This window comes from Oreochromis niloticus, linkage group LG16, assembly GCF_001858045.2.
Source record: "Oreochromis niloticus isolate F11D_XX linkage group LG16, O_niloticus_UMD_NMBU, whole genome shotgun sequence".
Classification (NCBI taxonomy): Eukaryota; Metazoa; Chordata; class Actinopteri; order Cichliformes; family Cichlidae; genus Oreochromis; species Oreochromis niloticus.
Genome location: NC_031987.2, coordinates 25,515,782 through 25,542,060, shown reverse-complemented (window position 1 = coordinate 25,542,060; position 26,279 = coordinate 25,515,782). Strand labels below are relative to the sequence as shown.

Sequence of the window (26,279 nt, the reverse complement as noted above, 5' to 3'; positions counted from 1 at the left end):
GCTGTAGGACTGAATGAAGAATGAATGGGTGTCTTGTTGTGACGTCATTGTCTGATCTTGGAAGCCACTGAGAGAAATCCTGCTGACAGGGGTTTAACGATGTAGGGTGGTGCTACAATGTGACAACACATTCCAAGAGATCAGCAATCTATTCATGGAAACCCTCTTGCAAGAAGTAGGTGAGACTTCGTAGAATAGTTGTGTATTTCCACAAATTTGTCATAAACAGGGCAGCAAATGGTTACACATCCACTATACTGCCATTATTAGTGAATGCAAGAACTTCCAAATCAAGTTACTGAACAACTAATTTCTTCCTAGTTGAACTTTGTGCTCTTGTGCGCACTCTTCAGCAGTCAGTTAATGTTTTAGGGCTTCGTACACAGTCAAAAAGCAGTGCACAACGTTCAAGATCCAACACTTTTAATTCCACAACATGAATCAAAATCTACAGTATTTTATCAACGTCCTTTGAGGAGGTCTGTCAATGTAAAAACGGAAAAAACCCCAACATGTACTCGTTAATCTACACATCAGTTTTACCAGCATTTCTTTTTTTTGGCATTCATCATCACTCATACAATCATTTCCTTCACACACATCAGACTAATAAATTAGAGCTATCTAACATGGGGGACACACGGTAATCTAAACACAAAGGACCATCAACAATGAATGGAAATATTACAGAATGTCACGGGTTCAGTCAGTTCTGCATTAGCGCTGTAGCACTCTGCACTGAGACAGATTTCATGTTGTACTCGTCCACCGTCATTCATTTTTTGTTGTCTTTAGCACTCTCTGTCTCCCATCCCCACCCTCCACACACACGCACACTTTTCTGGGTAAACTGTACACCGTGCAGTGAGTGTGACTTCTGAAAGTCAGTTTTTGTCAAGTTGTCAAACAGATGACTTACATTAGACCACAGATCCATGCAAACAACATAGGAGGGTTTGGTTCTTACTTACATGAGAAAAACTCAATATACATGTACATTCTAAGTTCTTCAGTTAATTAACTATTAAGCAAAAGAGCTTTTAAATTGTGACATTGTTCAAAAAGAAGATTTTTCAAAGTGCTTGTTTTCTCCATCCAGCAGTCCAAATCCCAAACAGAACGAGATAAATAACAACCTGGGAAAATTTAAATTCTTATTTTTTACTTGCTTGCAAATTTTCTATAAATTTAAACTATGGATTAAACTATGTCTTGGTTATTTGTTTAACGTGGCTAGTTCCGTTTTCCAGAGTCTAAGGTGACCTTTACTGTACCTAGTCTAACCCTTACATCTGTTTGTTCTGGCAAAATACTGCTATAAAAATCACTTTGTGGTTCTCAAAGTGAGGTCCAAGGACCTCTAGAGGTCACTGAGCTGAAGTCAGGGAGTCAACAGCAGATTCGCCACCATAGAATAATCATTAATTGGTCATTTATGCTATTAATGTTTTTCAACAGCTAAGAACAAAATTCAGATGGGTCTGTGGTCTAATGTTCATCTGTTGGGGGTGGGATGGGGGTGAGCAGGTCCCCTTTGAACCAGCAGATGGGGCTGAAGTTTCATTGTGTATCTTTACCATAAACATTGTGCATTAGTTCACAATACATGAACAAAACTAGATTCCCCCCCACAGAAACTTTAGTGATTTAATGAGACAGTTAAAATGAGAAAGACTTTCAAAGAATTTCATCTCTAGTTTTGGGAAAAAGCAACATAATAAGGACCATTTCCCAGTCCACTTTCAGTTTGTAACCATAAAAACAATTCACTCAGACACTGACATGCTACACCACATTTATACACAAGTTTATACAGCTCAAATCTGATTTGTTTTTCTGGCGTCTTACACTTACGATGGTGGCAGTGGCATCAGCTGGTTAGAAACTAAATATATGGCACGTTATCTTTTTTTTTAAACACCAAATATTTGTACAATATATACATAAATAAATATGTGTTTTTTCACTCTCTCTCTGTCAGTGCTCAGGATGAGGAGATAGTGAGAAGCATGTGGGACTCCATTATGGATCCATTTAACTCAAAGGTTAGTTCCTCAGTGACAGTCAAGTTCAGTCAAAGGTTTGAGCTCTACGTCCAAGGAAAGCAGTTCTAGCTCACAGTTCTGATATATGTCCACAATCCCAGTCTGTGTTTGGATACTGGGAGATGTGGCTGTACACGAGTCCTCTTAAAAGATCATATATGAGGCGGAACAGCTTTATGGTAGATCCCTGATGTCAGCCCAGTTCCAGTATGTCCAGTTAAAGCAGTACTGGCCTCACTGTACATGGAGGGTGGAGCGGTGGCTTTCTGTGGCCAACAGGGACAGCATCGAGCCGCAAACCTCCTCCAGGACTCTAAAGTTTTTCCCGACCAAATCCAGACTCCTGAGGTGATGCCCACCACTAAACACATGAAATATTTGAGCATGAAAACGGCGTAGTCCGGGCCTAGCCCCAAGCGCTGGCGTTCGGACGGGCAGAGGCAGGCCAAAGCTCGCTCCCAGCCGGGCCGGTAGTGCTGCTCATACACCAGGCAGGCCACCACAATAGTGGCGGGGACGGTGTACAGCACCGTAAAGAGCCCGATGCGAATCATCAGCCGCTCCAGTTTGTCCGTCTTGGTGCCACCTTGCTTGATGATGCTCCTGATGCGGAACAGAGAAATGAAGCCGGCGAGTAAGAAAAGTGATCCGGTGAAGAGGTAAACCACAAGAGGTGCGAGCACGAATCCCCTCAGATTCTCCAGACTCTGGTTCCCCACATAGCAGATTCCAGCCACAGGGTCCCCGTCCACAGAGCTGAGAGCCAGCACCACGATGGTCTTGACGCTGGGGATGAGCCAAGCGGCGAGGTGGAAATACTGCGAGTATCCCGCGATGGCCTCGCTGCCCCACTTCATACCTGCGGCCAGAAACCAGGTGAAGGACAGCACCACCCACCAGATGGAGCTGGCCATGCCGAAGAAGTACACCAGCAAGAAGACGAGGGTGCAGAGAGCGGGGCCGTTGGTGTCGTAGAGGATGTGCAGCTGGTCGCCACTGGTGCCACACGCCACTCGCTCGTGACCTGCCACCAGCCGGATGATGTAACCCAAGGAGACAAAGAGGTAGCAGGCAGCCAGGAAGATGATGGGCCTCTCTGGGTACTTGAAGCGTTCCATGTCAATGAGAAAGGTGGCGACGGTTGTCAAGGTGGAGATGAAGCACAGCACCGACCACAGTCCCACCCAGAAGCTAGTGAAGGCGTGCTCATCTGGCGAGAAGAAAGGCAGGTGGCAAGGCTGGGCGCAGTTGAGCTGCGTGCCAGTCTGGACTCGGCCATACAGGCTGTGAGACTCCCTCATGATGGGGATCAGTGGCTCTCTGCAGCGGCACTCCCTGTCGCACTGCGGGGGGCTCGGCGGTCTAGTCCTGCCCTTAGGGGTGGGCTTGGGGAATGGGGGAGCCAGGGTGGTGGTCTCGCTGCTGTTCTGGTCCATGCACAGGGTCTCGTCCCCTAGCTGTGGCAGCTGCTCACAGCTCATCCTCTCAGGCCACTCAAAGCCATACTGACTCATGAGAGGCGAGCAGCCCCGTTTGGCTCGTTCACACACCGAGCGGCAGGGTGGGAGCGGCTTGCGGTAGTCTGGCAGGCAGATCGGTGTGTACATGCTGCACAGGAAGAAGAGTAAGTCCGGAGAGCAGCGGATCCGGACCAGGGGCCAGAACTGGTGGACCTCCAGGCCTACCTCTTCCTGGGTGTCGTGGTTGAACTGATTGGGCATGTGGGTCAGGTTGTAACCAATGCCCCGACACATGGGCACAGTTATGGGCTCACACACCAGATCCTTAGAAGCACCTAATGTGAAACCAGGGGAGTGGAGGAGCAGCAGCAGCAGCAGCAGCATTATGAGGGGCCACGGCATGTGTCTCACTGTAGATGCCATAAATAAATATTAAAATTCACAACGATTCATTTGGAGTCATTTAACGAAGAAATCTAATACAAGAGTCCTTTTACTGCATGGTCATCTCAGAAACCTGACTGAAAACTTTCTTCTTCTGGTGGATAAATCAGGACATAAACAGGCTCCTTTCAGTCTCTTAATGGTTAAAGCATAAGCTGAAGTCTTGACGGTAAATCCAGTTGATCCTGCGAGCAGCTGTCAATCATTCACCAGAGCTCCTGCAATCATTACGGAGAAAGTTCATCTCCGGCTGTCACGTTCCACTAAATTTAACGACCCTCTAACATTTTGTTGTTTTTGTCGTTGTTTTTTTACACCGTTTCCTCCCGATAATTCACAGACGCCAGAAAAAGTGGCATCATGTGGTAGAAAATGTCTGTGACAACGTGAACAAACACAGAGCAAAGAGCGGCTCTCCGGTGTACGACAAACGTGTGGCTGTCTCCAGCGTCCAGCGCACGAAGCTCGGTGCGTAAAATCCACTTGTCGTGTCCTCTCGGGCTGGTTTATTCCGTCAGCAGCATTATTTTCAAACTTTTAAAAGTGTCCCCTCTGCTGCACCTGTTGCACCTCTGTAGGAGGGAAAACGAAATAAAACACGAAAATAATCCGCAAGTGTTCTTCAGGGTGAAAACTTATTAGTGCAGCAGCGCGTGTCAGCCTCGCGCACTGAGCCCGAGGACGGAATAAAGTCCGTTTGAAACTGCAGCACCTCCTCACCGCTCCGAGGGTCTGCTGCATTCGATGCTGTCGGAAATGTCACGATTCCTCCGTGAACACACCTTTCGAGTTTCTTCTTACTTGAAACGAAACAAAATCGGGTATTTCTGCGAAGCAAACTCAGCCCTGTGTCCCATTTTTTTTTATTATAGAAATGTGTTTTCAATTTTTATACATTTTTATGTGTATAAAGTACTCAATTTAATAAAAACAAATACAAAATGAAAGAAGAAAAATAAGAAAAGGTTACAATTTTTGTCAAGTAGCTGCTACACACTGATTCTCAGTAGTGAATGGACTATTTTAAGGGGGGTTTTTTTCGCCTTTATTTTAACACGTTTAACATGCAGCAATTATTATTATTATCATAACTATTATTATGCAGTTAAAAAAAAACGTACTTCTTGCCCAGGTTTTTATAATGTGGCAAAAACCCGTATTTCACTGCTTTGTTTGGTCTCCAGTAAAACTCTAAAAGCACTCAGTTTTTCTTTTACAAATGAAAACTTTCTCTATATAAAGAAAACGCACACGTTGACTTTTTTTTTAACGTATTTATCTATTAGTAAAATGTGAACTCCTTTATTTGTGTTTGCTTTTGTAGCGCAGCTCAACAAAGCCCGTGTGCGGCTAGAGCGCATGTTTGGGATTGACCGCAGTATCGAGCAGCACGTGAACGCATCAGTGAGTCATATTTATGACTTCCTGCATTAGGGGCTGGAGTTTACCGGGAGAGCTTGAAGGTATCAGATGATGGATAAGGTCTCTCCACCCACTCACACCTCCACCACAGGACCACACACACACACACACACACACACTCACTAAACGGTCTTCTCCATTCTTTTTCAGTGAAGTAGACACGTGCATTATAATCCACGAGGTTCATGCTTTATTATATTATACTGTTATTATTATTGAATGCTGCTCAGTTTTGTTGACTTTGTTGTCATTCATTGCTTTTTTCCCCTGACTTCAACAAAACTGTATTTCTTGATTAGTTTTTCTTCCAGCAAGTAAAGTTTATATTTATTGTTGCTGTCAGTCACTTCTGTTTAGTCATTCTGTTTCCATTAATCAGAACTCACAGTTACACATATAATGTATTTAATATCATATGGCAATAAGAAAAACAAAACAGACATCAGGTTATATTAAATAAATGATATGTGCTGAAATTCTCATTAATGGTTTGGCTTTTTGATGGTTTAGCATCCATTAAATTCTTTACACATTTAACTGTTATTATTTGGAGTTGAGCATGTCATTTTTTTTATTTTCATTTTTTGTCTTGTCCTTTGTTACATATAAACATTTGTCATTGTTCAGCTGTAATAACAGAGCGATATGTCTTTTGTTTACGTCCTCCTTGCTAGGTCTGCTTAAGCTGAACATGCCATTAACAGTAAATGATGCATGGAAACATTTACTGATAAATTACACTTTATATTTTTAGAAGAATTTATTGTTTTTTGTTTTTTTTACCGTGTTAAAACGGACCCATATTTACCTTCCTCCCTGCCTCCATACCAAGGTGAAATTTACCCTCAAAGGATTTTTAAGTCTGCACAGCTTACAATACCTTACAACAGTGTTTAATGTAGCAGTGTGTTTCAGTATTTCTTCATTTCTTTCCATTAATCAAAGAACAAACATCAGTATATGAGACAGTTTTCAGGGTGTATCTAGGCATGGATGTTGTAATTGCCTCCATACAGAGCTAAAGAAGGTTAGGAGAGTGGAGGTGTCCTCTCCCGTGTGAGTTAAACAATGTCTGTTTCATTTGGAGTTAATGAAATTAGAAGCCTTTTCTTGTCAAATAGACCAAATTGAATCACTGACCTGTTTAAACTCCAACGCCGACTGATGTTCAGGTCTCCTCACATGGCAGCACTGGGCCTTGATTAGATCTCAGAAGTCATGTTGACGGAGATTTGCATGAACCTTGCATCCACGATGCACTGATCAGAGCAGACACGTGAAGAATGATGTAAATGGTGCAAGGATAAAGGACACTGTTTGGAAGGAAAAGTTGTTATATTGTTACAGAGTCTTTTAATATAAATAACAATTTAATCTATATTTGCTTTATTAAATTAAATATCCTTTTTTTATTGGCATCAGTTTCACACGTGATGCAGTGTATCCACATCATCACCTCAAGGCCACAATAGTAACATAAATAATAATAATAATTTTTTAGTGAACCTGTTGTCAGAATTTTTGTGTAATCGGTGCCGCAAAGTAAAATCAGTTCCTCATATTTGAAAGTTAAAACAAAGCAGAGCAGTTTTACTGAAGCTGATAGCAACAATGTAAGTTCTACTTTAAAAAGGGAGCAATCTGTGCGCGTGTTTAAGCAAGATGGTGAATCTAAACTGGGATCCGACTCCATCGTGGAGTACCTGACAGTTTTTTTGAAACCTGGAGTTATGGACAGGTTTCATTGGTTGTCAGAGCAGCATGCGCGTGGGTGTCTAAGGGAGTGTAGGTTGCCAGCTAAGGTCTGAGAAATGCTTGCAATGAACGCACTGATATCTAAATAAAGTGGTGAAAAAAAAAAATCGGTTGTGCTCGATAGCAGATCTCCTAACGCTGCTCTCTCTCTGTAGCCACACTGTACAAAGGTCACAGCTCTGGCTGGGGGGACAAAGGTTTCCAAAGGTGTGTCTGTGTGTGTGTTTATGTGTGTGTGTGCTCAGCATATCAGCTGAGACGAGTCTTTCTGATTTGCCCCTCCTCGGCTCACACTGATAGATTAAAGCAAACAATGAGGAGTTCATATGTAAAGCTGGGAAGGCATCAATCTGTCATGTATACCAAAGCACACACACAGACACACAAACATGTGCATGTGATTACTTGTGCCAGTTGTGTTTGCCTAAGATTTAAGGGAGAACACACGGAGACGTGACCTGCATCACTAGATGTTCAGGTAACCACAACACACACGCACATCTGTACTTGCTTCACCTGTGAGGACTCTCAGTGACATAATGAATTACACATTACAGTATCTTGCCTTAAGACATAGTTTTGGTTCAGTTTGGCCTGGTGTATTTAGCAGTCATGAAGCTATTGTGGCTCTATGGGTAACTTTGAACTCTCCACCTCAGCTGTTGAGATTTGGGAAAATAACCAGCAGAGAAGAAGAAGAAAATCTGAATCTGAAGAAATTCTGTCCATAAAACAAAATGAATGGCTATTTAAGTGACTGCAATAAGGATCTCTAAGGTTGCTGTTCAATGCCATGGATCCAGAGCAGTACTTCATTTGTTGCTTAGCTTGGCTTTGTATTCCTTAAGCACACAGTTTTCAAAGCAACCTGTGTTTTCCAAAAACTTATCCAACAACTGAGCTGTATGGGCAGTTCTGTATAATGAACAGCTAAAGTGAGGGACATAATTCTTTGATCATCTGCTTAAAGTTTGATCCCTTATAAAGAAATTGTCTAACAATCCTCTAATAATAAGGATTTGATTGGCTATGTGCACATGTGGCACGCAGATTACATTTAGTCAGTCAGTTGATCAGTTGCAGATACTCCAGGTCAAAATTCTTTTGTGTATAAAACACACCTGTCCGCAGAGCCAACTTCTTCCATTGAAGAATCTCTCCATCACCATTGGCAACATCAGAGAGCTGTCAAAGGATGTCAGGGACAAGATTGTAGACCTGTACAAGGCTGGAATGAGCCACGAGACCATCAGCAAGAAGCTCGATGAGAAAGTGACAACTGTCAGTGGGATTATTCGGAAATGGAAGAAATGTAAAACGACCATCAATGCAAGATCTTGGCCCATGGGGTGAGGATGATCATGAGAAAGGTAGTGGTACCACAGTCATCAAGAACAACACCAGTAACAATATCATTAATGGCACCATCAAGTACTGAGTCATGTTTTGCTTGGGAATCAAATGCTTTCACTCAGTAACGTGCAAATCAATTTATATTTTTTATGTAATGAGTTCTTTATGGATGTTTGGTTGATGTTCTGTTGCCCTCCATTAAAATGAAACTAGCATAAAAACAGGGTGTTCATTTCTTTCTAAGTGTGCAAACTTCAGCAGGGGATCAAATGATGATTTCCCCAACTGTGTGATCTGTACTTGGTGCAGGGACCGAGCCTCAGGTCCCAGGAAATGTGTAATGACAGTGGGTGGGTTAGTGGATATAAAAGGTGTTAAAGCATTTACACACCTTCTCACTTTCTTCGTCTTCTTGTTTAGCAACAACAGGATCAGCTGATCATCGCTTGATGTCAACTTTATTTTTCTCACTGTGATTTTTCTGAAAACTGTTTTTTTGTTGCATAAATGCAATGCTATATGTGTAAATATATGCTATATGACAAGTTTCCATCAGAAAAATATGGAATTTCGTGACATTTTTTCACAACACAGTCAGCGCGTAAAGGCTAAGCTAAAGCTAAAAACCTACAGTAGCTAGCCAGTTCTTTTGCTAATTCTTGTCTCCAAATGTCACTTGCCAAGGACTGTAGCCATTGTGCATTTAATGATTAATTGGCTGTCTGCCTCTCCATTAATATAACCAACAATCAGTCCAATTTTTTTGTATGAACAGCAGCAAGAACAAAATAATACAATCACCAGATTCATGGCGAGCCAGTTGGCAAGCTAACTTTTGTTATGTCTCTGCTACACATGATGCAGATGCATTTTTGACATAATCTTTAATATGTCGACCGTAAATTTGGTTTATATTTGGTTTATTATCTTTAAAGAAAGAACGTCTATTAGTTTGTACAAACTAATCTTTAGAATTAGTTGGAAATTGCAAACCTGACAGGATAGAATAAGTTGCAATCATCTGGAATTGTCTTTCAAAACCAATTCCCCAACAGTTTGGCAGCTCATGAAACCTCTTCTGCCTGGCTTGTCACTGGTTTGTTGAAGGCTTCTGTGAATCTCTGTTTAGAAGGTTGTTTTGTGCTTAATTGCGTTCAATTAAAAAAAACAACAACAAAAAACATCTCATTAAGGATTTAAGTAGAAAACAGTGGATCTACCCTTTAACCTTGGTAAAAGCACACTGACAATCAGCAGGGCTGAGGCCTGCTGAAAGCGTCGATGTGGCCAAACGAGCGTCTGAACAACCAGGTCACTGGGAACACTGGGGCCCTGCCAGCTTTTGTGTAGCGGCTCGATAAATGTCGAGGTGGAGGTACTGTGTATGTGTGCGTGTCGAAGCCATGCACTCTCCACTCATGTTGGGAGAGCAGAGGCCCGGTCCTTCCCTCCTCTGTGACCGTTGTCCACATTCCCCCTCCTCCTCCTCCTCTCTTTTTCTTTCCTCGTCCTCTTTTCCTCCTTAAACTGTCTTTTGTTTTCATTTTCGTTGGCATTTCTGCTCCGTCGTTGTTCAGTCCACTAAATGAGTCTTGACTGGCTCGCAGGCCACTGGAGAAGCACAAAGGACTTCGTTCTACTCGCTACAGTTGATCCATTGTGGGCGTCCTACAATGCACTAATTGGCGATGACAATTAAGCACGGTCGACACTCAGCTTCAATTTGCCCGCTGCTCGACATACATCAGAGGCAAATGAGTCAGCCTCTGTGCTCCCCGCTCTCTCACACAATATCCATGTTCACTCTAGCAGGTTTACATGCACCTTTATTCACATGGATCTTGTTTTCTCTCAGCTCAGCTTGAGGCTGAGCTCATAATCTTATAATCAGCTGCAAACTGACACGTTATCGTTTTTCACCTTCGCAAACTGTGAATTCATTTGGAAATTCATTTTTGACCTTGGAATCAGCTTCTCAGCGCAAGATCCATTCAGTGAAACTTTTGTGCACATCACACAGCGCTTTTCGGCTCATGATGATCCATGTGTCACAATCTGTGAATCTTGGGCTCTCACTAAACTGTTGCTCTGTAAATGGAGTTTTATCTCCTGAGACTTTGGACGAAGTATTCAAATGTGGTACTAAACTCAAGTGCCAATGCAGCGTGCAGTGTAGGAATACGGGCATCTAAAATCTGGTTTAAGCCAGAGTTCAACAAATTAAATAATCCCATTTTTAGGTTGCATTGTTTTCTACCTTATATGGAGTACAATAAGTCAGCTCAGTGGTTCCAGTTTCAATGTTCTGCCCCACAAGATCTCTTTTCCACAAAGTACTGGTTTCCAATCTCTATCCCATCACGTTTCCCCCCCCCAAAACAGATTATTGCAGGTGCACAAAAGTTTTCAGTATCATGGCACCACAAAAATTGCTGGCCTAAAGTTGGAATCACTCGTCGACAGGGTCTACTGCTCGAAATTTGCATTTTCATTGGGACAAATGTGCAATTATTTCATGATTTTCATTCCGGTAGAAGTTATCCTAACATCTCCTGTGTAACATTTCATTGTGGGGTATTTCTCAGAAGACAGAATGTAGTCAAGGACTACATTGGTGCAAAAGACACAAGAAAGTCACAAGGTTAATCTGAAGGGTCGTGAGATGGTTATGCTATAGACATTCACAGGTCACTTCATCAGTTAGACCCTACTAGTACTGGGTAGGACCAGTTTTACCTTCAAAGCAGTCTTAATTCTTTGTTGCATAGATTCAACAAAATGCTTGAAAGGTTCCTCTAAGAATTTTTGTCCATGTTGACATGATGATATCACACAGTTGCTGCAGATCTATGATGTAAATCTCCAGTTTCACCACAGTGAACTCACTGTCAATCTCAAACCGTGACATAGTGATGTCAGGTATTTAAATTTAGTCCAAAGTTCATTTTCACTGAAGACATACTAATGCACAGCTTCATTATTCATGGATTTATCTTAACACATACTGAGAACACATATCTTTGTAAAAAATACTGCTAACAGTATAGTCAAGTATGACTCTTGAAGCCATACATTGATATTAAAGCCATATTAATGTCTGAAGGCAGGTGACGACAGGCATGACTTATGAACACATGATTTCAGTCTTACTGCATAAATACTTCAGGCATATTAGCAAATGTGTTCAGCATGTTTGCACAATGTATATTTATTCAGATGACTAACAGGATACCTCTCCTTGTTTTAACAAAAAGTGTTTGCCCTAGAATTGTTTCAAATTCCACTTTTTGTCAGTTTCTAGTATTAACATCTTCTCAGACTTGTCTTTCTCCTTTCTAAAGATAAAAAAATCAGATTCATAAATCAAAACTTTGCCTTCTTGCAATGAGATAACTGATTAATAAATTACTAAGTCATAATCAAGTCTAATGCTGCATATACACAGATCTTTCAGTTGAATCAGTTGCAGTACGCATGCATCTGACAGGACAGATATGTTGACATGACAGCATCACACAGCTGCTGCAGATTTGTCAGCTGCACATTCATGATGCGAATCTCCTGTTCCAGAACATCCCAAAGGTTCTCTTATTGGATTGAGATCTGGAGAGTGCGGAGGCCATTTGAGTGCAGTGAACTCACTGTCGTGTTCAAGAATCTAGTTTATATGATCTGAGTTTCTGACGTGGCATGTTAGCCTGATGGGAGCAGTCATCATATGAGGGTACACTGTGGTCATAAAGAGATGGACATGAGCAACATCATGTGGGCTGTGACATTTAAAAGGTTCTCAGTTGATAATGAGGTGGCCAAAGTGTCCCAAGAAAATATCCCCCACACCAACAGCATCAGCAGCATCAGTCTGAACTGTTGATACAAAGCAGGATTGATCCATGCGATCATGCTGTTTATGCTAAATTCTGACTCTACCGTCTGAATGCTGCGACAGAAATCAAGACTTGTCAGACAACAGTTTTTTCCAGTGTTTTGATTTCCTGTTTTGCAACCTCAGTTTCCTGTTCTTAGCCGACACGAATGGTACCTGATGTGGTCTTGAAGGTTTAGAAATGCTCTTCTGCATACCTTGGTTGTAATGAGAGGTTGCAGGAGTTACTTTTGTCTTCCTATCAGCAGCAGGGCTGTTACCCCTCTGACCTCAGGTATCCACAAGGCATTTTTCACCCAGAGAACTGCTGCTGATTATTTCCTCTTTTTTGAATCACTCTCTGTAACTCTAGTTCCCTGAAGAACCCCAAATTCTCCATAATTTTTACTTTTCGTATCATGACTATATTTTAATGCAAATCTTTGAACTACATATCTGTAGCAAGAGTATTTCTACTACATGGTAATACCAATAAGTTCAATTTAAGCTTAGAGTACTTCTTCCACCCTCAGCTCAGACTCATAATTATCCAGTTTTACAATTAGAAGATACACCTCTTATTCTTGGATGCATCTTAGTACACTCTTAGCACACTCATACGCTTTTACACTGTACTGTACACAAAATATTAGCATTCCTTAATGCAGTCAAACCCAAACAATTTCTCAACATGCACTCAAAACACTTTCACTGTTGAGGAGTTTGTCTTTATTGGCATCAGTGGCTAGCAGAAAAAATTTGAACAAAATCTAACAGCAGGAAGGGCTGATTAAATAAGACAGAAAAAAAGTTCAACTCCCTGTATTTGCATCAGAATTTGGATGTGAAAACAAGGATAAACAAAGATAATAAAAAAACTTAAAAGTGCAAAAGATTTTCAGTCCAGCTACTGTGCTTAAATACTGTACAATATATTATTCTCTAAGACCACACTGCAATGATCACCCTGTGCCTGAAACATGAGCAACATTTCAAGTCAAGTACCAAAAACTAAAAAAAAACAAACACAAAACACAAAAAAAACAACAACCTTGTGCTCGCACGGTCATAAAACTTCCTTAAAATTTCAACTTAGGCTTGAGCTGGAGGTTACTAGGATAACACTGCAGTCATGTAAAGAAATAAAAAAAAAGCAGCTGGGACAAAAGACATAAGGGATTTGCAGATGTTGCAATATTGCAGTATTATTTAAAAATCAAATAAACATGAACCTGCACTTCCAGGTTGCAGTGAAACAACAGCATAAAATTAGCAAGTAATTTAATACATTTCTCAAAGTACACAATCAAGTAACTTTAGCTACATAGCGGCAAATTGTAGGGCCCAGCAGGTATTTGTCTTATATGTGTTTTCTTTCCATAAATTAGTAGGTTTCTGCTCTTTAAAAATGCATCATTAGACTGGAGCAACAGAACTAAATGTCCCTTTTACCTTTTAAAAAATACTTATGGTAGTACTTTCTATTATAGATCGGTAAAAATATGGTAATAGTGAAGTTGGAAATGAGGAGATAAAAATCACGTAATTAACTTGTATCAACGACTATAAAGAGCTGAGTAATATTACACTGACATTTATGCAGATGGGTAATAACAGGCCATATGCCTATGAAGTTAAACCAAAAGCTAATAATAGTAATATGTTGATAAAAAAATAACCTGCTAGCAACAAAACAGGAATATCTGCATTCAAATTTTTATACACTGACTTGCAGAAACTGGTAATAACCTCATAATAAGGTAATATTGGTTGATGTTTTATATTTTAGAATACTATTATCATATTACAACACTAGAATTAACTCTGTCTTATGTCAGAAACAACAAACAGAAAAACAGCTGGCTCTTAATTGATATTAATGTCACTATTATCATTTTGTTTGTGGCAGATGAGGACAGGCTGACTTTTGGACAGATTCTAGTGTTGCTCTGTTTATGCAAACATGTCTTTTAAGACCTTGTCTGCATTTGCGTCAATTTGCATATTGGCTTATGTCTTCAGGATGTTTACACACCTCTTGCTGTGTTTTATATATTTATTCAGATGACTTCACTTGTACAAATAGAGAAGTGAGCATCACCCGGAGGCTATACTTGTGCTCTGAGCTATTTAAGATGACAACAACTAATGTTTAGCATGCATAATGTTTACTATGTTCACAATCTTAGCTCACAGTGTGCATAGCATATTAATGTTTGATAATTAGGTCTAAACAAGTAACTACACAAATGCATATTCCACCCATATTTCACTCAGATTCACAGACATAGGCTAATGATAGCATTACAGTACAGGTAACATCATAAATATCAGCGTTGATACAAGATAATTACTTTGTAATTAAGTGGTAATAACTTGTAATTGCGCCATTATTAGCTTTTGTTTCTTACTGCCCCACTGTTACTACATTGTTACCAACAGTAATATAAAGTACTACAGTAATTAGTATCCAGTGTTTACGGGTAATTGTTTGAATTTAACTTTTACTAATATATTTATTATTGTCTTTGAAACAATTGTAGCCAATTCACTTAGTAAGTCGGTCAAAAGTAAATGCATGTCTCTTGCTTCACACAGGTTCTAATTTTACAACCCACTTTACCCATACACAGCTCAATCGATTACACTCGTATGAAATTGAGGGTGACACAGACACACAAATAAAGGTTAGTTAGATGTAGCCTCATTTCTTCAGTCATTTTCTTCTTTGAGTCCTTTTTCTTCTGTTGCACTTTTGCTTGTGAAATTAATATTTTGGGGATAACCCCCCACATTTTTTTGTATATTGTGCAAAAATCATAATATAGAGTCTGTACTTTGTGTGTATAACTTTGTGTAAGCTGCCTGTTTCTACACACAGAAAAGCTATAACGCTTTTCATTTCTATAATTTGTGCATCATTGGTGCTTTGTGTGCTTATTCAGTTGATGGTTTGTTGAATTTACAAGAAAAAGAGGCTTTGAATCTTGTTCCCTTTTGCAGTGTGTAATGTTTTAGTGGCATGAAATCAGATTTTGTGGGTGATGTGTAGATTTGTAGAAATAGCCATAGTCTAAAAACAAACAAACAAACAAACAAACAAACAAACAAACAAACAAACAAACAAACAAACAAACTCTACAATCTGGCAATCAGGAACAGGAATATAATCCCTAAATCGACATATTTTGAATAGACCCTCTGAGTTGAAGCTGTTTGTTGCATAAAGGTTGGGGCCAGGATGAGGTTTGATTATGCTCGTTATGCAACTGGAAACAGATGAGCTAAGTTTGTGTGGTGGGCTGGATTTGGACTTGATTACACGTGATTTATTCTCCGTGCAAAACTCTGTGTGATAAACAATTAAGTGATCTTTGACCTCTGCTGGGCTCCAAAGTACAAAAACAGCATGAGTTCACAGTCAAAAAGTAAAACAATAAAAAAAAAAAACTCAATTAGAAAAAACAAAAACAAAAGTCTTTTTCCAGCAGGCACGGTCAATCGACAACTTAAACACTGTTTTTAATATCACCCGACATGACTTCAGTTATGACCATCAAAACAAACAAAAATAAATAAATAAAATAAATAAAAATGATTTCATTTCAGCTCAAACATCCTATTTAGTTTCAATGTGCAGCATCCTGAGTGCTTCACAAACACGTAGAACTGTCACTGATCTCACAAAAACACATATTCCTGAATCAAACCAGAGCTGAAGTTTGTCACATTTCAACATTGATGTAATTTTATGGCTCAAACAAGCTGATGAAGAGGAGGTTAAGAAAGGACAGATCTGCACTGAGATTTCAGCTTGTTAGGAAGAAAAACAAAAGACAAAAAACAAAACATATTACACATTTTGGCATATTGAACTTTAAAGCTGCAGTCCTTGAGTCTTAAGATGATGAGAAATCCAATATTTCCTGGTTTGCAATATAATTGAAATCTGATTTTATTACAGTGCCTAAAAACAAAGAGAGTGCAGCTTTCAGTGATCACTACAGGCAGACTTTACTATCTTTCACTGATTGGAGCAGTTTCATATTTTATGTAGAAAAAATAAAAGCTTACTGTATCTAACATTTCACTCTACACCAAACCAGAAAAAAATAGCAGGATTTAATTATTTACTCTTAAACCAGCAAAGAAGACAGAAAATTAATTTGATTAATTTCCTTTCATTATTATATTCTTAAAACTTGATGTAAACACAGCTGGTTCAGCGCTGTAAAGAAAATGTTCCCAGACCTTTACACATCAGAGCTGTGGATTATAAAGGCCATCTAGGTTGCATAGAGATACTAAAACGCTAAAGCTGCTATCATGCTTGATAGATTCTGCATGAATAAAGCACAACAGGAAGTAGAATGACACAGGAGGGGAAAAAGGCAACAATGAACGATTAAGTTACAGTTTATATTATTGCCCCTTTTGTTATTTTACAGTCAGAGTGATGGAGGGAAGAAAACGTGCCCAAACACACTGACAGAGTCTGCAATAAAGAAACACTGATCAAACGAGTGAGTGAAAATCCACACGTTAAATAACTTAAAAGATAAGTAGGAGAGAGGAAGGATTTTTATACTTTCATACAAATTATTTTTTTGTTTCTTCAGAACAGCAGCAGCTGTGGTCAGTTTGGATTTAGTCAGAGACTGTAAATGTCATTGCCGACACATTACCACAGTTTAAAAAAAAAAAAACTAAAACACTGCTCATTAAAACAGCCCTGCAGCAGAATCCACTTTCCTGTGTTTATCCCCGTGCTCCAAATGCTGTCAGAGTTATCGCACAAGTGCAGGACAATGGGTTTTTTCCCCAGACAGTAAAAATATTATAAATAATAAAAACGTTAGCTAATTCAGCAAATTAATACTGTCATTAGGAGACAAGCTGAGAACATTTGAGTCCCGCTGAAAATATAATCTGTTATTTACAGTAACTCTGTTCAGGGAGTTTGAGCATCTCGACAACAATTTGTGGCACTATTGTGAAATCTGGCCTTATGATTTTTATGAGCCACTGTGCGTCAGCGCACCTGTGCATTCAGAGAAGACGTGATTTTAGCAATATTATAGGAAATCTGCTCTTAGGTGGGTAAAACATCTGATTGTGCTGCAGGACTGTTTTCAGAAGTTTTCCTCCTGGCACTATTTTTGTGTTAAAACAGCTTATTTTAATCACACCTTCCTGTCCTGTACTCGTCATTAAAACACACTTTTCTAAATCCTGTTACAAAGGACACAGTTTCACTCCAGCACGTTCTGAAAGTGATCTCAGGCTCAGTCTTCTTGATTGCAGACTGAGGACTGGATTTTTATACCAAATTGCTTCTGTTAAAATGTTTTTTTCTTATCAGTTGTCAATAAGAACACGGAAAAAAAATACATCTTATAAAATGCGTTTCACTTTTGACTACCATTATAAAAATTAATTAACTGATACCTTACCCTTTAATATTTGACTGCTGACATAAATATCACTGACATGAATACAAGCTGACAACAGCTCCTTCTCTCTGAAAGGAAAAATGGTGAAAAAAGGGTTTGAAGCTTTGAGTGCTCTATCACTTTGACCCATTTCCCTTACACACAGATCCGTTTTCAGTTATTTTCTATTTTAGTCTGTAAACAAAGACAAAAACATTGATTGGTCTCAGAGGAGGGGGAATTTAAAATTTTGCTTATTTCACCTAAAAGAGAGCAGCAAATTTAATGTTGTTTTTTTTACACATCCATTGCCAAGATTGTTTACTAGTTTTCTGCCTACTGACTACTCATTGTATTGTTAAACTTAAGCAGGCTTTGAGAGCAGGTGGTTACAATGCACCACATTATTTTTAAGCTTGAATTCCTCCAGTTGATCAGCTTTGATTATGCACGTCTAGCTCCTGGAGGTGGAAAAATGTAAAAGGTAGGAATGAGGAGTGAGGAGGAGTGGGGATAAGGATGGCAGAGGATAATCTGTTTGTGCTGGACTACAAAATGCAAGTAGCCTGACTAAGCAGTTTTTCAGTCGGTTTTCTTCCTGCTCTTTACAGCAAGCCAAAGGGTGCTCGGCTCAGGCATGTGCGTTGGCAGGTCCACACACAAAAACACAAACCTGACGCTGCAACAAATGCTCCGAGTCCACTCCCTGGTCACTGCTGCCACAAGGTCCATCCTGCAGACACACACAAATCAGAGAAACAGCCTTGTTGTCCAGGGTGATGGCTGGGCGGCGGTGCCCTGTTTGTTATCGCTCCTGCGGGTATTTGTCTCAGGTGTCTTGGTAGGGCACGTGGAAACAGCCTGGGCTGTCGTCATCAGGTGACCAGAAGGACGATGGCCTCTTGTGGTGGAGTTCCCGGCGAACGCAGCGAGGACACGGCTGTGCTTTCTGTCGACACTCGGCGTGGAAAACGGCGCCGCAGCTGTCACACCTGCAAACACAAAGACACACGTCGGTCAAGTTTCGCCAGCTGTACAAGGACACTATCAGAGAGTCAGATTCATACCCCATACCAACTCTCATGCATGAGGCGTCATTTGGCCCTGCAGGACTGAGTGGCGAATTATGTGAGGAAGGAGTGGATGGTGACTGTGTGGTGAGATTATGAGATTAGGTCTTACATAGGCATGACCTTATGCTTTGGCAGCTCAGGGTAAGGCTAAGTAAACATATTTGAGAATATATCATTTCTATCTACTAATGAATCTGACTTCTAAATATATTTATTGTACTCAGATTACTGGTGCAATCCAATTTCATTCACTTTCTTAAATAAGACACCTGAGTTCCTCCTTCTACCTTGAAACCAGCTTTCTTCTGATTTGCTAACCCTTGAAAACAGAAGGTTTGAACAGCAGGTGGGTGGGGCTTTTGTGCTCAATGACATCATGCAGAGCTAAGAGTTGAAAAAAGTTTCAAATTGAGTGTTTAAGGCAGTCTGAATTTGAAACTTCAACCAAGTTTACTAAGTGTCCAAAACTATAACAGAATTTTTGTAATTAAAAATGATCTTTTTAAGCCTTTTCCAGTTTTTCCGGAAAATTAAGCAAATCAGCCGCAAGTGTTTGTTACACCAGTGAAAGTGGCATCAGGGCTCCCACCTAAATTCTAGAAAGGAAACAACCAAACTTCCAAAGAAGTCTAAAACCGTTAAGTGAAATGCATATTGCGATATTCCATAATAGGATTCACAGTTCAAACTACAAATATTACATCGTAATCTGATAGCAATAGATTGGAACTATCCATGAAGTAGCATAGGCTATTAACGCCCAGTTATTGCTCATTTCCTGCATCTTCTGAGTATGTATAACTAAGTCAACAGCTCAGTAAATCTTTACAGCTCTGTTCCAGTAAGGACAGCAGATATGACTGTTATCAGTTAACACTTCTCAAGTCATAAAACACAGCTCAACAAGGAGGGTGTGTGTACGTCCACAGCTCACAGTCTTAACTATTGGTCCTGATCAGCTCTTATCTCTGTGATATCTGTCACTCTGAGTTTCAGTGATGGGGACGAGGCTCTGGACACTGTCGTGAAAATCCCTGCACCCAAGACACAGACACACAGACACACACACACAGACACACACACACACACACACACACACACACACACACACACACACAGAGCTCTCATGCCAACCAGTGTTAGTAACAAACCGCAGACTCAGTCTTGGTGCTCAAAAAGTCACGTACACGTTAGCACCTCATTTCCAGATAGCAAAGTGTCAGCTTTGCTATCTGGCTGCTACCCGGCTTTCTCCCATGCAAACTGTTTTTAATCAATTTCTGGATTCAAAACAATTACTGAGTCAATAAAGTCTCCTGACTCCACTGAGAAAATAAAACTTTAAATACATTTATCTGGAAACTATCAGTTATGTGCGCTGATCTTCCAGCTGACCTTTTTGCTCATAATATGAAGTAAAATGTAAAAACAGTCATGTTTAACTTGTAGAAAGGTTATCGAAGGATGTGTACCTCCGGGTGGCGTTCTCCTGGAAGGGATAGATGACCTGCCCGTTTTGGCAGAGTTCACAGATGAAGCCTTTCTCTCGACACAAGCTGCAGCTGAAAACATGTGAGCTGGCAAACTTGATCACCTTGGACAGGAAAGGAGCCAGTTTTCCATCAATCACCTAGAGAATGATAAGAAAGCATGGACGGGTGTGAGGGATAAAAAAGATGAGTAGCAGGAGACATAGGAAAAACATGAAATGTGACAATAAGTGTAACAGTTGCTATGTTTCTTCTTCTGATTTCTTTCATTATCTTTTTTTAAGCCCACTAACTCCTCCTTTGTCTGTTTTTATCTTTTCCTTTTTAAGTTTTTTCTTACAAGTTGGAAAATCTTTAGGGTGGCCAATAAAGAATTAGTCACATGCACCAAGGTAAAAACTAAATGAAAAGTACTAAAGCATGCATCATAGCTCAAAATATACATTTAATGTTTGAACAAAATTCCTAATGAATGTGTTTGATAACATTTAACTTAATATAACTAAGAAAGCAATTTTATAATAAGCAGCTGAAACTATAATATTTTGACAATCAAGTCAAGACAGCTTTATTTGTATAGAACATTTAAGAGACATCAAGTGTCAGCCAAAGTGCTGAACAGAGGGACAGTGTAATCAAATAAAACATGACATTGATAAGGCTTTTATTATTATTATAGCACTTTTATTGAGTCATTCTACAGAAGGACCAACAGAGAAGCATCATGAGATGAGATGAGATGAGATAGCCTTTATTTGTCAGTTGCAGGTCTTTTGCCCGCAACCGAGATGACAGACCTTGCCGACCGTACATACAATACACAAACATCACATTGGGGAGACAGGTCAGGCTAGGTAGCGAGGAAAAAAACATCGAAATGTGTAACACAAAAGGATAATACAGGAATGCACAGATATCAACACACCATAGCACAATAAACACAGACAAGCAACATGGGAAAGAGTTCCAGTGTGTACATCTGATCTGGGACCGCTGCAATCTTTGAGGGTTGCCAATACATGTACCTATACATGTCTGACTGACAAAGACATTTCATATCCTTGCTATGCAGATGACAAACAGCTGTACTTCTCGGCTAATCTGCCAGGAGCTAGCACTGTAGCTCATGCGGATTTGGCTGCTGAAAGGCAGGGGCGTTTCTATGATCTAACCTTTAGGGGGGCTCAGGCCCCCATCATAATGTCATGCGTACAGAATGAATAACCACAGATCTCAGTATAATTCACTAGTTTTATACTAGTGAACTCTTTAGTTATTAAACCAGAGGCAAAGAATCAGCTATGTTGACCAGACACTTTTTCTGTCTCCTAATCACATGCAGTAGAGACAGTAAGTATGCCACTCTCTCTCTCTTTCTACATCCTCCTCACGCCTTCTTTTCTCTGACAATCACACACAAACACATTGTATTCAATGAGAAAAAAAACACAACACTGAATCCAATGAGAATGATTAGATTCTTATAGGTTTCTATCCACATTTGATAACCCTGTTTAGTGATGTGAAATCATCATCAATGTGTGGGCAAAACAGAAGCTACTTTGGCTTTATAACTACATATCCACTCTCTCCTGTTTTAATTTGCTTTTTCTCTTTGTTGTCTTCATTCTGCTCGCTCGCTCTCTGTTGTACTCGCTCGCTCTTTGTGCTGTGTCTTTTGACTTGAAGTCACCTGGAAAAGTAGCTGTGCCGTAAATAAATAATGAAGCCCACTTTGACGGGAATAAGAACGGAAATCTTTAACAGACTATAATAAAGTACACAAGATCCTTTGCTGGCAAATAGCAATAAGCCAGAGGACCAATGGCTCAGAATGTTCAAATTAAGCTAGTACTAGATGAGTTGGCAAATTATGACATTAGATGACAATGTCAGAAAATTTTGGGGTGTTTGAGTACCACAACAGAAGGGTCTAAACTTCCCTGTGCTGAAAGGATTGCTCCACCCCAGGTCAGAGGTCAAACTTTCTTATACTCCCCATTTTGTCAGACTAGACATTAAGTTAGTGGCTAGCAGCTGTGGCTAATAATAAAATGGTAATGTTAATGTGAGGCCTCGGCAGCAAATGTTATCAGTCCTGCCCAGTAAGTGTCGTCATATTAAAGTCTTAAAGGTGGAGGCTGAGAAAAGTCTGCTGGTGACAAAAACAGCAGAAGACCACCTTACCAACTGTATGTGATCACCTATTAAATTATGGTGCAAAGTCAGCAGAGACTCAGCACCACCTTGGACAAGCTAGAAATATTGTTGTTTTTTGGGGGTTTTTTGCACTAAAAGAATCGTAGAAGTATTTAAAATATTTTTCATGTACACTCATAGCCACTTTATTGCTCACCTGCTTGTTAATCCGGCTTTGAACATGGCATAGTTACTGGTGCCAGACAGGCTGGTCAAACTATTTCAGAAACTGTTGATCTACTGGGATTTTCCCACATAAACGCAGATGCTCCAGAATGAAAATTTCCAGTTTTGCCTCTCGCAAAACTTCAGAGTGGCTTTTGTTTACTTTAATAGCCAGGACTTGGTTGTTTTTTTGTATTGTAACATTTGGGTACGAGACCTGAGTTGCCTTCTTCAAGGAAAGCCTCTACTGTGTAGTACTTTCTTAAAATGGTCCCTTGAATTATTTCAAGATCATCTTGGGGGAAGGATGTGTTGGCTAACATGTTGAAGTATCCTTGTTTAGCAAATTCAGTTGAGTTTTGCAAAGTGCAGGTGATCTGGGGCAAAGACATGTCTGAAACTAATATGGGGGAATGGAGGAAAATGACAAATGAAGAAACTAATGCAATGCCACATTCAAAAAGGACTAAAACAAAGTTGAATGCTTGGTGGAGGGCAGAAAAACAAGACAGGAAACTAAAGGAAGTAAGGCAGACAGTGTATGAGGTGAACAACGTTTGATGGCAACGCTTGGCAAGTTCCTTAAAGAACTGAGGGATGGGGGGCTTAGCAGTGGGGGGCTGGAGTTGTAGAGTCGTGAATAGACGATGAGAGACTGCACAGAAAGGGTGTACACACTCTTAACAGATATAAAAACTCAACATGGCTTCAAGCTTTGTTGTACCTTGTTAACAGTGCAGACAGTGCTATAAGCTTAATAACCCAGGATATGTAAGACAGAGGGAGAAATTTAATCGAAAAAAACAGAGTAGAAAGTAAGAGAAAGAGTAGCAGATTCAATATACAAGAGAGATCTTGAGAGAGGGCGAGAGCCTGTATTCAGATACAAGTGGTTCCACCTGGCAGAGCTCTGGACCTGCCAATTATAACCTCCTTCATGCTGTTTGTTAGACGATGAGGACGAGAGGATGAGAGACGTAGAGAGGAGGAAGAAACCACACTTACACAGAGGAAACCTAGCACACCGAGGTACAGTGACAGGACCAAAGCAAAGACTGCTACACTTTTCATTAAGTTGAATGGATTTAAAAACCTGTAGGGTATCTTTACAAACATAAAGAAAATACAAAATGATTAGTCTTTGGATGAAATCGAGCCTGATACCTTGGACCAATATTTAACTAACAACAGGATTCATTCTAGTAATGTCACCATCTTAGAAAAAGTCAAGAGGTAACCTCCAGGCCTGAAAAATGCCACCAAAAACTTTACTGGCCACTTCAAGTTATGACCAGTTGAAGATAACTTCAAAACTTTAGAGCAGAAATAAACATCTTTACAGCCTTACTCAAACAATTTAAATCCATATCCACCATCGTGATAACTCTGGAGGGGGTGAATTTTTATACAAATAAACCATTTCTATAGTATTAAGACTTATGTATGCCTTTTTCTCTTGTTTAATGTTTGACTTTATTAAAGAACAATATATGATTACTAAGATCTAAAGAGTCTGAAGCTCCAGCAACACTTCTGGTATGAAAAACAGTTTTACTTGACCAACATGGTACTTAAAAAAAAAGACAAAACAAAACAAAAAACCCACCAAAAATCATGTTGATCAAATAATAAACTGTTCTTTGTGGAGCTTCAGCCTATTTAAACCCTTGTTCATCTCCGAGCACACTAGAAGTAGCTGAAGTAGTTTCCACCAGCTGATAATCACCCAGCTCTACCATCCAAATATGTTCACATCTGGTTTTAAAAAACACAGAAATGCTAATTGTGAGGCTTGAAAATTGTAGCTTACAAAACCTGTGGGTGAGTTCACTGTGGCTTTGTCCATCGTTTAAATACAGTCCATGGGAAACAGAACAAAATGTGGGTTATATGCAGGTGCTCCGCTTTTTGAAGCCATTTTAGAAAAACAAGTACGAGACTGGTGATATAATTTCTTGTGAACAGGAGACCAAACGGGGAGAACTTTAGATGTGGAAAAGGGAATGAAAGAATTTAAGCTAAGCAGCACGAGAGGAGTCAAAGAATATTACAACAAAGTTAACAAAAATGTAAACATTAGGAAAATGAATAACTAATTTAACTACACTTTACATTATGACGATATCGACATGATTTTAAAAAAATGTAAAGAGTACCAAAACGGTGGAACCAAAACAGTGACTAAGTTAATGTTAGGGAGAACGTAACAACAGTCAACCCCCCCAAAAAAACAATGTTTCCAGACAGACAGACAGACGGGCGGACAGGTACCGAGAGTGGCACACGGATTTGTGTGTCCCTCTCCCCCCACACCAAACCTAAGTAGGCCTGCTCAGTCTGGTCCAGCCCAGTCCACATGACAAATGGCTCTCCTGATGGAGGCTGACAAGCTCAGTAATTAAGGCCCACTATAATTGCACTGGGCAGAATCAAACGACTGGCAGCACAGCTCTGGTGGCTGGCTGGTTCTCTTGGGGGATGATGGGAAAGGAGGAAGGCATAGAAAGATGGAGAAAGATGGATGGATGGAGAGTGACAGAAATAAATATGCAAGAAGGAGAATATAAAGGCAACGTAAAGAAAACGAGGAAATCCATTTCTATTTCTTGCGCATAGTTTCTACATTTAAAACGATTACCGTTTCAAATGAATTACAGCAAACTGGTTTCTCAATGATTTTATCACATTAGGTCCCTGCTGTCACCGCCATCCCATAAATATACAGCGACACTTCTATTAGTTATACTGAAAGCCCTGAGACCAGCAAGGTCACTGTGGGGTAATCATTTAGACTAGAACTTCCAACTTGGGCAGAACAACAATGAAGCCAAATATTGATGACCGTCCAGAGTGTGTGGGTGAACCAGTAGAGCTGTCTTTAATGGTCGCTTAGGGACTGACCAACTTCTGTCTCAATATACAAAAAATATACTGCACAGCAATCACAAAACAAACTGGGAAATTATTGGGATTATTAAAAAGAATATAAAATACAGAACATTCAGTTATCTTTAAAACAAAATTCTCTAGCCTCCCTTTTCACCTCTTTACAAACGAAACTAGTTCCTGAGTTTAGTTTCAATAAATAAACCTGGAACCATTTAGTTAAAAGTGCTGTCTAGAAATTGGAATTTGAGTATAATTCATACTTAAGGTAAGTGACATTAATAGCCTGAACTGCCAACTAGAACAATGAGACTGAATGGCAGCTCACAAGCTGCTCGTCCATCCCCCAGTAAGCCAGTCACTATGAACGTCTACACCAGTGAATGTGCAACACCCCCCAAACATAGAAAGAAAGGTCCTCATGATTATACTTAACAAAAAAACATGAAGCACTATCAGAATTCATTTCAGCATACAGAGCAGTGCTGTAGAAGTATTCGCCTATTTAACCCTCATTCCCTCCAAAAAACCCTCCCAGAAAACACACACACACACACTTTTCACCTCCTCTCCCTTCATCCATCCTCCTAAACTCCTCCCCCTCCAGTTGAACCTCTTTCTCTGCTCCATGCAGAGTCTTTGTGCTCCAAAACCTCCTAATCCCCTAAAACTGCTGTTAAACAGCCGTTC

General features: G+C 40.0%; 2 protein-coding genes across 6 annotated transcripts in view; both read right to left on the bottom strand.

The window, feature by feature from the left end:
* Positions 1–406: 406 nt before the first annotated feature.
* Positions 407–4,642, bottom strand: fzd5 (frizzled class receptor 5). Its single transcript, XM_005475362.4, has one exon. It carries the CDS (start codon positions 3,926–3,928, stop codon positions 2,198–2,200), a length of 1,731 nt encoding a protein of 576 aa, XP_005475419.1. The 5' UTR covers positions 3,929–4,642; the 3' UTR covers positions 407–2,197.
* An 8,413-nt stretch (positions 4,643–13,055) lies between these two features.
* Positions 13,056–26,279, bottom strand: part of plekhm3 (pleckstrin homology domain containing, family M, member 3) — a 49,221-nt gene continuing 35,997 nt past the window's right edge. For all 5 annotated transcript variants that reach the window (XM_003454892.4, XM_019353295.2, XM_013277375.3 and 2 more), the window contains exons 7-8: positions 20,322–20,479; positions 13,056–18,768 (exon numbers count right to left, since the gene is read on the bottom strand). In XM_003454892.4, coding sequence (XP_003454940.1) covers positions 18,606–18,768; positions 20,322–20,479 — 321 coding nt within the window. In that variant the 3' untranslated portion in view covers positions 13,056–18,605. The remainder of the gene's footprint in view (positions 18,769–20,321; positions 20,480–26,279) is intronic.